We start from the raw sequence: 13,732 nt of genomic DNA, 5'->3' as shown, positions 1-13,732 counted from the left end.
CTGGGTTAGCATCCTCTTGTAGGGAGCTCCTGAGAAGACAGTGGTGAGATGTCATTTTGATGGGAAAAACTCAGGTGACTAATTTACAGAATACTTGTTTAAAGGTTTCATTTTTATGAGGAACTCTTGCTTCTGAGCAGGTGTCACATGAACATAAGCCAGGCTGCTATCCATCTTATCAGTGCATAGACAGTAGTTGCTGCAGTCTCTTAATGAATTCATTTTATTAAAAGAATCAGAACTATGCTAAGAGATTTCTGTGTACCAGCTCTTGCTGGTATGTGAAATGGAAACATTTTCCATTTTTACTAAATACAAATTTTGAAGGATGACTTCAGGGAGGAGGGCACCTCTTAATGGGACAGGTAACTGAATTTTTCTCCATCTTTGTCCTCACTGAGTGACTGTTTAGGCTTTTAACCTCTGTGTAAAAGATGTTTTGTGGGTTGTTTCAGCAGTGCTCCCTGACAGAGGTAGTCTGTGTGGTCTTTATTATCTTGTGCTCGTGGAAGGAGACTCTCCAGCACTTGGGAAGGCAGAGGGAGAACAAGTGGGAAACATCGTGGAAGGAGACTCTCCAGCACTTGGGAAGGCAGAGGTGTTTGTGGGAGAACAGAGGTGGAGTTGCTGTGTTCTGGAGTTCTCAAGTCAGTGAGAGGAGTATGTGCTTTACAGAAGGAGCTCAATGTAAGCTGTCTGGTGGACTGCAGCAATTACAATAGTTTTGCCTAAAACAGATGCCCCTAGTGCTGTGAAGAGCTGGTCACTTGCTTTTAGCTGAGGCTCCGACTTCCCATGAGAGCAAGGCTGGCTCTCCTGATAGCAAGTGCTGTCCTAGATGTTGTTCTACAGGAATTTTGCATCCATCTAGAAGACAGCTCTTAACCACTTCTCTTCCTGGATTTTCTTCCATATCTGTCTCCAGCCCCCAAAGCAGTGCCTAGATGCCTCTAAGATTGAGCTTGTTATGGTGCTGAAGGGCTGCTGAATTCACCATCACATTGCCTAATTCTAGCCCTATGTTTTGTGCCACAAAATTGATAAAAATTAGTCCAGAACAGCTGAAGAAAAGTGTATGACAGTATTTTAAAAGCTTAAGGAAAATTGTGAAATATTGGAATATGAAGACCAGAATCAACAGCCAAAGGGACCTTTCAAAAGCTGGGTTTTTTTCTCTGTAAGAAATGCAGAACAGTGTATGTGCTACATCCACTGCAAATCAGTTATCTTGGCATTCCACTGTGTGTACTTAAATGAATGTAGAATATGGAACCATGTACCCAGGAAATATCAGTTCCACAAAAGGCTTGAGAGATCAGTATTTAATTACTGATTCTTCTTCTGACTTCCCATCATTTGAACAAGTCAAATTATACAATAAGTCAGGCTGTAAAATATGGAGAACTCAGTGACTCACAGGGTGAATTAGTGTGTTATTTTTCCATGTCATCATATGGCTTTGGTGGCCAGAGATTGTTCACTGCTGACATAATTAATTTTCCACAATGGCAAATGAACTTTTCTCAGTTTGCTTTGAATTTAAGGTACTTATAGACATATGGAACCATTTAGCAATTTATAAATTGTTATTAAGAAGAAAAATTCCAACCATCTTTCTAGGAAAAGTATGGTGCACATATATGTGTATATGTATGTGTGTGGATATACACATACTTGTTGCTGTAAAGTGTTTTTTGTGAAAGCATGATAGGTGTGAAGCCTGGTTGCAAACAATAAGCCTAGTCTTTCCTTTCCCAACCACTTCTAAGGAAGAGTGAGAAGTCTGTTGCACTGATTCACTGTCAGGTTTTGTGTTAATGCTGGGATTTTGGTCAAAGATGTTTTAAAGCCAGAGGAGGCTGACGCATTTTGGGAAAGAAGCAATGTCTGAACTTGTCAAATAAATGCGTGGAGGGAAATGAGTTGGGATGGACGTTAATCTGGAGCCTATCAGCACATTTGCAAAATTGTTGGTGTTCATCTCTCCAACATCTTGATGTTTGATTCCAAAAGAAACAGGGCTTGTGCAACCGGATGGTCTGGCAGTGCCGTTTCCTTTCCCCTTAGAAATTCAGCTTTCTGGTTGATTTCAGTGAAACTCAAACTAAAAAGAGAGGTCATGGATATTTGCAATGAACAAGAAATTACCATGTTCAGGGTGTATAAAAGGAAAAGTCTCAGACCCCTTTTCCAAGTAGGATGTCCAGAGAGAGAGACTTCAGTGAAACGCCTTTCAGACATTGGAAATCTATGCAGAAATTAAAAATTGAGACAAATCCATAGAAACACAAGTTTCACTAGTCTTCTCACTGCTCTTCCTGCTTTGTAAACATGTTTTATTGTGTAATAAAATGCTCTTCAAAGTCCATGGAGTAAAAGATTAAAAATGTCAGCTCTGAAATAACCTCACCAAATTTTAATCCAGCTCGTTTGCCACTTACTCTAAAGGATTCTTCTATTATGGGAGTAATTACACTCCTGGCAATTCCCAAAGGACCCGTGTCTCATTTGGTTAACGGAAGTATTTAATGAACAGTGATCAGTTATTCAATATTTTGCTTTCTTTGTTCATTGGCATTGCCTTGGGCCTTATTTATTATCAGCCCTTATTAAACATTGTTCCAAAGACACAAATTACTTCTTTTCTCATAAACTCTTTACTGTCAGACTGGAGTATTTTGAGGATGCTGGCTTAACCCCTGGGATACGAGGTACCTGTTATCCTTGGTATCCAAATACCACTTCTTAACTGGGCTTCAAGAGCTGCTTGTGACCCAGGCTGTCAAATAAGACACCCAGGAGACAAACAGTATTTCTCACTTGCTGCCCTTGAAAATGTAGGCAATTGGCTATCATCATCCTTTATCTCTGTAGTAGAGGCAGGCATAAAAATGTTGCTGAGGCTAATGTTTGGTAAACTGGTAGCAGTGTCCTGCAAATGTGCATGAATGGAGGAGCTGGGTTAAGTTTCTGAATTCAGAGGCCTTCTTCAAGAGCATGTGGTTGTTGGAGCTTTTAAATGAAAATATTGGTGCATTCTTTAATAAAAGATGGAGACTCCCTCCCTCTCTCCCACTATGGCCTTTAATTTAAATTTTGTTCTGAAGAAAATCTGTCAGTAATCTTTGGTCCAATATTAAGTCTGGCACTTATAAACTATCCCATATCAGTGCATATTTCAGTGATAGTATATTGCTGATAATCTGAATAGTAATGCTTGTAAAGGTAGTTGTAATACTAGTACTAGTAATGTCGTAGCAAAACATTAAATACCTTTTTGAGGCAAATGTGTTTATTTCATACCACTGGATTACCCATGTGTTGCATGTACCTTAGTTTTTCCTACTGCTTGATAAATACTTAGTCTTATTGACTCTTACTCTGTTTGTGAGTGGAAGGTATTCTACCTTCTGTAAACCTGTGATTTTTGAGTTGAGTTGTGCTGCTCCTGTGAAGAGGAGACCCAAGAGCACCTTCAGACTTGTCCTTGGTTGGGAAGAGGGACAGAGCAGAGGGAATGCTGAGTGAACAGGAGGTTTTCAGCATGAGGGACCATGGTGAGAGGGGGCTGGGTACATTTGGGCAGTATCCCTCCCTCTGTGATGCTTAACTAAAAGAATAAGAGAAGTTGAAACAACATTTTAAATGCTTTCTAACAACTTTACTTTCATGGAGAGTTTAACATAGACATGGGGCTTTAATTTCCTTGTTAACTTTAAACCTACCTACAACAAGACTAATTAGGAAGTTGCAATGTGCTCTTGCAGTCTAAGGGGCATTTCAGGTGCCATTGACTGGCTTTGAATGCTTCCTTTCCTGCTGAGGTGAAGGTGGTCTCTTCTTTCATAAAAATGGGGTTTTTTTTTCATTCCTGTCACAGCTATATCAGTTATTGTGAAAGCTCCAGCCAAATAGCTGTGCTGGCAAAAACCCTAATGAAGGTGCTGTGATAGCAGCTAAAAAGTTTTCCCTCTGGTGCAGCTTTAATTCTATTTGGGAAATTGATTTAAATTAAATCAGGCAAAAGAATGCTTTTGAGTGTATAAGCTCTGTCTCCTGTGAGGTTTTGCTGATAGGGTTGGACCAGCAAAACCTTTAAAGTGCATAGAAGCCCAGAACAAGCAAGAGCTAACTTGTAGTTCTTAATAGAGTGACTTTGTGTAATCAAAATCTTGGCTGAAGAATTTCAAATGTAACGTTTCATCTTGGAATGTGTTTTTAGTTTTACCATGCAAGTTAGAAAGGACAGAAGTCTATGTCTGAAAAACTTGTCATTTCATAAGGCCCTGAATATGCTTGTGGGGCTTTTTTTAATCTCCTCTCTCCTCTCCTTTCCAAATAAACAGAGCAATAGAAAAACTGAATGGGTTTCAGCTTGAAAACTATTCCTTGAAAGTTGCATACATCCCTGATGAGATGGCAGCCCAGCAACCTCCACAGCAACATCCCCAGGGAAGACGTGGATTTGGCCAGAGGGGTCCTCCCAGGCAAGGGTCACCCGGCGCAACCACTCGGCAGAAACCTCAGTCGGACGTTCCTCTACGGATGCTGGTTCCCACACAGTTTGTAGGAGCCATTATCGGGAAAGAAGGAGCAACAATCAGAAACATCACCAAGCAGACACAGTCCAAGTAAGTTATTTTACAAAACTGATTAATAGCTTCAATGTTGCGTCATCATTGCTTGTGTAAAGAGGAGTTTGTAAAACTTCTTTACTAATCTGTGTGGTCAGAGAGCAAAAGAAGATAACAGAGAACAGGAAATATTTTGCAATCTTTATTTGAGGACTGGATTCTGTCCTTGATGGGTGTTCAAATACTAGCTGACTTTTTTATTCCTCTTTAAAAGAGGAGAGCTAGCAGGATGGTACTCTGCTGGAGAGTTTTGCTTACAGATGTACTAATATGATTCTGGCACAAAAAGTGAAACTGAAAGAGCTGCAATATGTTGTTCTGGGGGACATACAGTCAGTGTGGGGATGTACCCAAGCATCCCAAGTGTACTTCAAGTGTTTATTCTAGTTTTAGTTTGGTTAGGGCATTTTTAGGATTTGTCCATTCAGACGCTGTCAATTCAAGATGTGAGGGGGAAAAGCCCTAAGCAAAGAACCTTTTTATCTCCCCTCACTACTTCTTATACCTTACACTCCTCTGTTTCTGGAAAATACATTTGTTGCTATCAAGTTGCAGGCCACACCGAAACACAGATTAAGGAAATGCACGGGAGGCAAAAAGCAAGCTGCTAAGTGACCTAAGAAGCTTAGAGCACTGGGGTCTAGAGACGCTGGAAGAGATTGTTTCCAGTGCGTGTTAAATCCTACCCACAAGAAAGAGCTCAGCAGAGGGAGGTGGGGGTTCTTATTCCAAGAATTTTTCCAGGATACCCCTAAAAGCAAAGAATTCAAATGCTGCCTTCAGCACCCCACTGTAGGAGCCCCAGCTCTGCAGCTGCAGCAGGCAGGGCCTGGGAATGAACTGTGTGTGAGGGGAATGAGGGTGGGCAGGAGCCTCAGTTTTGAGAGTAGTTAATGAGGACAAGGGACTCCTCTTTAATTACACCCCAACCCCCAGCAAACAGGCTTACCCCCCTCCCCAAACCCAGGATTATCATGATGCTCCTTCCAACCTCTCTTTAGCACGATGTAACCCAGGAGACTATTTAGCGTGTTTAACAACACAGGTTTAAGGGATTTGTGGTGTCCTGACAAGACTTGGCAGTAATTTTTCTACGGGTAACCAATATTTCAGGTGATATATAAAACATCTAATTCTTGGACTGTAAAAATCCTGGAAGATTGGCATAAGGAAAGCTTTTATATCTAGAAGAAGGGTGGGTAGAGCAGAAATAATTGCAGGTTGCTAACTTTACAGATATGTGACTTTGAGAATGATGTTTTCATTGGTTTGGGGATTAAAAAAAGGAAATTTCATCTACTTTTGTTTCCACCAAGGATTGCCAAGATGGGTTTCTTGGAAAATGCTGCATTGTGAAACAAAATGAGTTTTCAGTACTTGAAAGAATTGCAAAAATAAAGGGGCTTCTTGAAAAGCAGCATGTTTTTTTCAGTTAGAAAACAGCTGTTACATGTAGAAGAAGGGCAAAAACAAAAAGCAGAGGTGGAAAGAATATGTGAGCTGCAGTTATTGGCAGGTAAAAGTAGTGTCCAAGGCATTGGACACTACTTCTTTATGCAGGTCATAACTAATTTTTGTTAAATTCTTAGAGCTGCATAAACCTGTTGTAGAACAAGGCTAGTAGTTTCAGGGTGGTAGAGGGTAGAGTAAAGGTCATATCAGGACAAAATCAGGCTGGAAAAGTATAAGAAACTAATCTTGTGGATGGATGCATAGTACTACCATGCTACTTGCTAGCAGAGGAGCCCTGGGAAACTCTGCTGCTGAGGTATTTAAAACAAAATGGGACAAAGCCTGACTGTCCTGCAGCTGCACAGTCATTCTAAGTGGAGCAGTGGGGCTGGAGATGGGGCACTGGGAAAGCTTCATGAGATGTTGTCTTCATGGGTGTACCACATTGTCTGTCCAACAACTCCCCTGAACATCTTGATGGGAATTTACCGAGAAAAGGAGTTCTCAGTGTCCACAAAGGTGGGTTTTAGCTAGTAAAATCAGGATAGGAGAGGCTCCTCATAACACACAAATTTGTATTTAGGGTATGCTTAAATAGTCATAAGCTTTTCAAAATTAAACTACTAATATATAGTCACTGTTATCTCAAAATAAGTTAGTTTTACGACAGTTGGAAATACACAAGGTTTACCATAGAGTGTGTGGTTACAGTTAGTGTTTTTCTTTCTTTCAAGAATTGATATTCATCGTAAAGAGAATGCAGGTGCTGCTGAGAAACCAATTACCATCCACTCAACTCCTGAAGGCTGCTCAACAGCTTGTAAAATTATTATGGAGATCATGCAAAAGGAAGCTCAAGACACTAAATTGTGAGTAAAAAGCATTTCATTGTGGAAGCATTAAAAATTCTGAATTCTCACTGGCTCCATTTAAAGATGTAATCTTTAAAGCTGTTAACAAGTGAATATTTGCTGTTATCCATATCTAAGTTGGTAAAGGAAATGTGATATTTTACCTTTCAGGACAGTCCATTTGCTTAATTAGCCCCAGCATGCGTCTGTGATTTCAGTTGTTGTCTCGCTGTAATTTTGAGGTGAACAGGAGCAAATATGGAAGTTTCTTGAGCAACTAACAGCTTTTAGTCTGAGCGATCATAACAAGTTGTGAGCCCTCACTAAAAGCTTTAAGATATATTTCTTCCTTCCCAACAGCTCTGGTTACTTCAGTCTGAGCTTTATTTAGTTGAAGGTATGTTGCAATTAAGGTGTAGGTGATAGTGCTGGAAAGCCCATTGCACCTCTACTTATTCCGCACCCAGTGAAAACGTGCAAATGGGAGTCGTGGATATTTCAATGAAAATTGAATTCATGCATGACCTGCATAAAAGCTTGCACTCTGATCTCCAAAAGTCTCACTAGGTATAACTTCCATTACAGCACAGAAGAAATTCCCTTGAAGATACTGGCACACAACAACTTTGTCGGCCGACTTATTGGCAAAGAAGGAAGAAACCTGAAGAAAATTGAACAGGACACAGATACTAAAATCACAATATCGCCGTAAGTTTTTGGTGGCCTAATCTTTCGGTGACATGTCAAATGGCAGCAAAGCTGCTGTGGGATCTTCAGGTACAGAGTTCTTAGAAAAATATTCTGTGGGTTGAAGGCTGAGATAACAGCCCTTCAGAGGCCTTTCCATCATATGGATTAAGCTGTTACTTAAGCTCAGTTAAATTTTATGTAAACAGTGAGTCTTCATTGTAAACTCAGTCAAGAGCAAGTTAAAAATAACATAGGCTATGTGGAGCCTGTGTTAGACTATATTTTAAGTGTCAGTTGTTTTTAACATATTATATACCATATGTAATGATGAGTGTTTGAAACTATAAGTCTGGATCAGTTCTGAGCTATGTGTGAAAATGAGTGAAATTAGTGATGTTTTAGTTTCCAGTATACATTAAATTTTTGGACTAGAAGGAAATAAATAGAGCAAATAAATACTGAAAAGGGTATCTTTAGTAGCAGTTCTGTCCCTCTTGAACACTGACAGCCAAATTACAATATGTTGGCTAGTCTGCTGCAAAGTAATAACTTTTTTTGTCTAAGTTTGTGAGGGTAACTGAGACCTATTCAAATTTAGCTGAGATTAAAAAGAGTTTTCACCTTTACTGGAAATCTGTAAATCACTGATTAGATTAACATCTCTGTAGAAGCTTGGCAGTCAATAGTAGTTCTACCCTGGAGTAATATCTTCAGAGAACCTCCTGTTCTGAATAATGAATGCTCTGGCATGAACTTCCAAGCATTTGAAGGCATCCTGGATTTGGCTTTAGCCAGGAAGGGTGAGAATTAGGCTTACAGGCTGTAGGAAAGGGAGAAGGTTTGGAAGACACATGAAGATGTATGAAGAGGTGTGAATACATGCAGGAGACAAGAAAAGTAGTGCAGGAAATAGCTCAAATGAGGACAAGGAAGCTGGGAGTAAATGTGGCTCTTCAAAAAGAGGAAAACAAATTTGGATGAAAGCACCTGAGGCCTTTCTTAAAGGCGTGTGAGTGTTTATGGAATTAGTCTGAGGAAGAGAAACAAACAGAAAAAACACCTAAGTAAGTGTGCTTCAAGAATAGATTTTGTAAGGCTAGCATGCTCTCCTGAATGCGTTTGCATAAACATTTTTTGTGCAAACAGTACACAGACTGCTAAAAGGGGAAAAAATATGTACAGAGTACATAAAAGAATGGTCTTCATTCCATGAAATCCACTTGTCCTTATTGATGATGACACAAATAACACATTGTCTGTAAATAGCTGCAGAGTATTTTTTAATTTAGTGAGTTCAAGGTTTATTTGCATTAAAATCTTGGCCTCAAGATTGTATTTGTCATACTATGCCTAAAATAGCCCCCTGAAGTCAACTGGTGTAATCAATACAAAAATGAGAGCTATATGCCCATTGATTTTTTTGCCTTTTCTAACAAGTCTTTTGCATGATCTCTTCATTCAGGCTTTTTGGTAAGCTTGTCCATAAATTTCAAGTAAGGCAGCTGGTTTGGGAAAACGTTTCCTCTCTTCTCTGGGATGTTTCCCAACACTTTCCTTCCTGAGGCAGTACTTCAGTGCCCATGCACTGGAGAGTTAAGAGAGTTCGTGGATGTGTTCCGTGCCCGCCGCTGCTTGGCTGAGCGGCGCAGGCTGCCGCGGTGCCCGCTGTGCAGGAAGGCAAGGCCTTGTGTGCTGCTTCCTCCCTCCTTCCTGCCACGGCCTCCTCAGGCCTGCAGCGTGCTCTGGGCTTGCCTTCACCCCTTCACCTTTTCTCAGTACGTGGCTATGCCACGGCTTCCCAGTGTGTTTAATCCGTGTGATCACGGTAGGTTAGCGTTTGTTGCCAAATAGAGCACTGGTTTAATGCTGTCACCCTTTCATTTTCCCTGAGGAGTTACTAGCATTGAGCAGCAAATGTTGACTTGCACACAGCTTTTCTTTTCCCCATTTTGAGGGCTTGGAGGCTCTCCTGCAGTTTCACCGACGCTGGGCTTTTCTCCAGTTTCCTTAAGGAATATACTGTAGTTCTCAAGGAAATAATGATTTATGGTGTGTTTCTGGGATGTCTCGAATGAGTGTCTGAAGCCTGCTGGTGTGGATGTGAAGGGGGACATTTCTGCTCGGCCCTGCAGCAGCTCTGTGTGTCCGTGCTCAGCGCGGTGGCTCCGTTTTGTGCAGCACCCGAGTATGTCCCAGCCACCCCGTGCCAAACCTCGCAGTGAGGGTTTTCTTGTGCTTCCCATGAGGACAGAGTTCCCCCAGGTTATCTGAGGACTGTATTTGAGCCCTGGTATGAATTGATACTACAGTCTTTGGAGGGCAAACTCGACATGCTTGGATGTTGTTGCACTCAAATAATAAATCTGGATTATCTTCTTTGTTTGCTAATTAACTGCGCTTCTGTGTCATTTGCAGATTGCAGGACTTGACACTCTATAATCCGGAAAGGACCATTACAGTTAAAGGCAGTATTGAAACTTGTGCCAAGGCTGAGGAAGAAATCATGAAGAAAATCAGGGAGTCCTATGAAAATGATATTGCTGCTATGAATGTGAGTTTCCTTCGGGTGTGGGCTCTTTCTGGGACTAAAACCACGGAAGGATTTTGGGTGTGAGGGACCCATGGGGGTCACCAGGCCCAGCAGTGTGTTTGCTCCATGTAGGCCACGCTTCAAAGTTAAACCAGGTTGTGTAGGGACTTTGGTTCTCCTTAACATTTCCATGGACAGAAAACCCATAGTGTCTCTGGGCAGCCTGTGCCCTGTCTCACTGCTCTCATGATGTCTTTTTTATTCTTAATATCACATCAGAATTTTCTGTTGCAGTCTTTCTGTTGCCTCATTTATTTGTGGGTGCCTGGGCAAGCCTTTTTGTTATTTATTTATGTGTGCTATTTTAATGGAAGCTTTTTCTGGTTTATTTTTGAGTGGGGGAACTGAGAACTTTATTTAGACTGAGAAAATTAATGAGCATTTAACTTTTTTCTTGTTGCAAGAACCTGAAGCAGGGTGTGTTTATGCTGTTGTGGCTTATGTGCTCTGGCTTGCATGTTTTTTAAAATAGTGATTCAGTTTCATCACATAAATAGCATAATAATGTACGGAAGAAAGATCTCTACTGTTTTTAATTATTTAATTTAAGAAGACCTTATTAAGGGTTTTTTCTTGATATAGATGATAAAGGCATTTAGCAATTTGAAGATGATTGGTGATTATATAAAGAAAACAACATACTTCATTAGTTTGCCAAAGTATTATTAATGCATACTGAGAAATGATTGAGTTTTTTGATAGTTAAGAAAAGCATTGTATGTGCATGTGTATCCAAATCTTATGGTCTAGAGTTAGAATGAAAATTTTTTTCAGTTTACAATAGTCCTGACTTTCTAGAAATGTCTGTTATTCATGCTTGTCCTACCAATGAATATTCTCCTCACTTTTCCCCCCTGCCTCCCCTACACAAAGCAAATTGCAATACTTTCCTCCTCACAAGTACCTCATGTATTCAATAGTGGTGCATTTGTGTTTCATATAACAAGCAGGAACATAGGGTGAGTTAGAGACTGTATTGCTATTGGACAGAGGTATGGAAAGTCAAAAAACTACCTCTGTTACAATATAGATTTAGAGGTTAGTTTGTAGTGATTATTAAGGTAGTTTCTGAGATAGTGAAGTTTTGAGGTTTTTTTGTGTCTTTTGATTGACTTATCTTAATGGCCTGAGATAGCATCTGTCTCTCTAGCTGAAATATTTCTAAAGCATATTCATGCTTTTGAGTAACAATCTGGAAAAAGGAAAAGGGTGCTGACAAGTTTTGTATCAGACAGCAAATGCTTCCTACCATGTGATGATATCAGTATTCTCAGGTGTGGTCAAGCAAGGGACATGCAACTTTATAGCTGGATGTATCTCACTTGATCTTTTGCAAGGGAGGGAGGATGGGGTGATCGTGTCACATATATATTCCCCCAGTGTAAGAAAAGCAGGGCTTTGTGCATGATCTTTCTCTGTTTCTACAGGGCTGTCTTTTTAGTATAAAAGTAGTTTAGTATAAACTGCTAATAAATTTGTTCACTCTGAAAGTAAATAATACTATTATCTGAACATTTTGCTGTAAAATTTTAATGTGTTTTGGTGACTAAGTTGTATCAAGTGTTCCCCATCTGCCGTTCCTACTATGTGTTTTTAATGGTATTGGTCTGTACGTGTGTCTGGGAAACAGGTTTGAATGAGTGTCCTTTGGGTAATGAAAACGACTTTTTTTTTTAAATAACATCCCAAAAGGTTAATAGCATATGCCAGCTAGGATTTTATTAAAGTTAATAACCAGGGCTCTAAATCTTAACTCTTCTGCCATTGCAGCTTCAAGCACATTTAATTCCTGGATTAAATCTGAATGCCTTGGGTCTGTTCCCACCTTCTTCTTCAGGAATACCACCTCCCGCAGTGAGTGTGGCCTCCGCTGCTGCTGCTGCTTCATATCCACCTTTTGGGGTAAGGGAAGCTCTGATTCTGGATGGTTAGTGGATGGTGATACTGATCTCTGCCATGCTGCTGTTCAAAATTAAAAAGAATGCTGCATCTTTGCCTTTTTTTCCCAGAAAATCTGGGAAAGGTGTTTTGTTAGCTGTGTTCTGTCGTTTTTCTAAATGTTGTCTGTCTTCCTGCTTGCACACTGAAAAGTATTCCATGTGGCTGCAGTTGGGAGCAGGCATTAATTGCTTTTCTAGTGAAATGCTCAGTGAAACTGGAAAATAGTGCTGCTTAGAAAAGTGTTAATTTTATTTTATATAGAATTTGAATTATTGCAGAAAGAACACATAAAATAGCATTTCAAAATTGCTGGAATTGGCAATTAATAATGCTAGTGTGCAATTTTATTCCTTGTGATATGGAAGGAAAAGAAATGATCTCTTGTCATGAAGTGGGGTTCTATATTAGCTAAAATGTTTGTCTGAATGTAGCAGTTCTATAAATGCCCTGTTGAAATGCAATACTGCTAAATATATAGGATGTAAATTGTATGGATTAATCTCCAGAAAACTGTGACTTACTTGTCACTTTGCTCTCTACAAAATATCTGAAAAAGTTTAATAGACTCTTACTCAGATTCTGTGCTGATTAGTAAACATAAATGAGGAATTTTGCTATGGAGCAGAAGGTGATTTGTTGCACCAGAAAGCTCCAGAGTCTGTCTGGAACTGAGAGGGTGTTTTGCTTTCAAGAAAAGACAACTTCATTGCAAGGAGAAGTTGATATTTTTTTTTAATCTCTTTCCTGTTTCTGGTGTTGGTGGTTGTTAGCAACGCAATGCAAGGTGAATTTTCTGAACAATTCTAACAAGTCTCTTAAGAAGTAGATGACAGAGCTTTGCAAATTCTGCTGTGTTTGACTTAGCCCCTTCTTTGCCCAACAGTGACATCTAGAGAGCTAAGTCTGAGACTCTTAATGAACTAGAAAAATGAAAATGCAGCACAACACACTAAACTTCATCAAATAACTCAAGTTATGTTGTAGTAAAGGGTATCTGTGGTCTAAATATTTTTTCCCAGAGGAAGAAGCCAAGAGAGTCAGTGCAAGGAGCAGGAAAAATTCCTCTCTTGTAGCATTGTTTGTAAGAATGAAAAACTTTGGTGTTATGAATGTATTATGAACTATATTGAGTATAATAGTGGCTTTATCAGAAAAATGTGTTTCAATGAAAGCTACAATAGAAATATGTTTATACTCAGTTATTTTACTGTCAATAGCAGAGCCTCCCTTTATGACAAATTCTCTCCTTCACAGTCCTCCTGCACTTCAATTGGATTGGCAGACTAAACTAAACAATACAGGTTTCTGCTTCAGTGTACTATAGAAAATGCCATGTCTGGTAATGAATTGCCTCAATTTTTTTCTTAATAGATACTAGATGTGGTTTGTTAAAAGTCTATGATTTTCTTTATTGGTAATTAAAAGTGTGGCTTTTCCTGTCGTTTTACTCCAGATTTGCAGACTACTTTGCTATTCTTGAGATTCATACTGTAAGCCCACAGTTCTGTTCATCACTTGGCTTATTTTCATTTCTTTCCCACTTTTCCTCCCCTGTTGTGGTTCCTTTTGCTTTA

At 39.7% G+C, this 13,732-nt stretch overlaps 1 protein-coding gene across 1 annotated transcript in view; it reads left to right on the top strand.

The window, feature by feature from the left end:
• IGF2BP3 (insulin like growth factor 2 mRNA binding protein 3) overlaps positions 1-13,732 on the top strand; it is a 110,590-nt gene that overhangs the window by 73,458 nt on the left and 23,400 nt on the right. Inside the window, exons 7-11 of the mRNA XM_041411450.1 lie at positions 4,347-4,631; positions 6,821-6,955; positions 7,523-7,645; positions 10,043-10,178; positions 11,988-12,119. Of these exons, the coding sequence (XP_041267384.1) occupies positions 4,347-4,631; positions 6,821-6,955; positions 7,523-7,645; positions 10,043-10,178; positions 11,988-12,119 (811 nt within the window). The remainder of the gene's footprint in view (positions 1-4,346; positions 4,632-6,820; positions 6,956-7,522; positions 7,646-10,042; positions 10,179-11,987; positions 12,120-13,732) is intronic.

The sequence above is a fragment of the Onychostruthus taczanowskii genome, unplaced genomic scaffold, assembly GCF_017590055.1.
Source record: "Onychostruthus taczanowskii isolate IOZ18803 unplaced genomic scaffold, ASM1759005v1 scaffold36, whole genome shotgun sequence".
NCBI classification, from domain to species: domain Eukaryota; kingdom Metazoa; phylum Chordata; class Aves; order Passeriformes; family Passeridae; genus Onychostruthus; species Onychostruthus taczanowskii.
The sequence above is the reverse complement of the archived record's forward strand: the minus strand, read 5'-3'. Positions and strand labels throughout refer to the sequence as shown.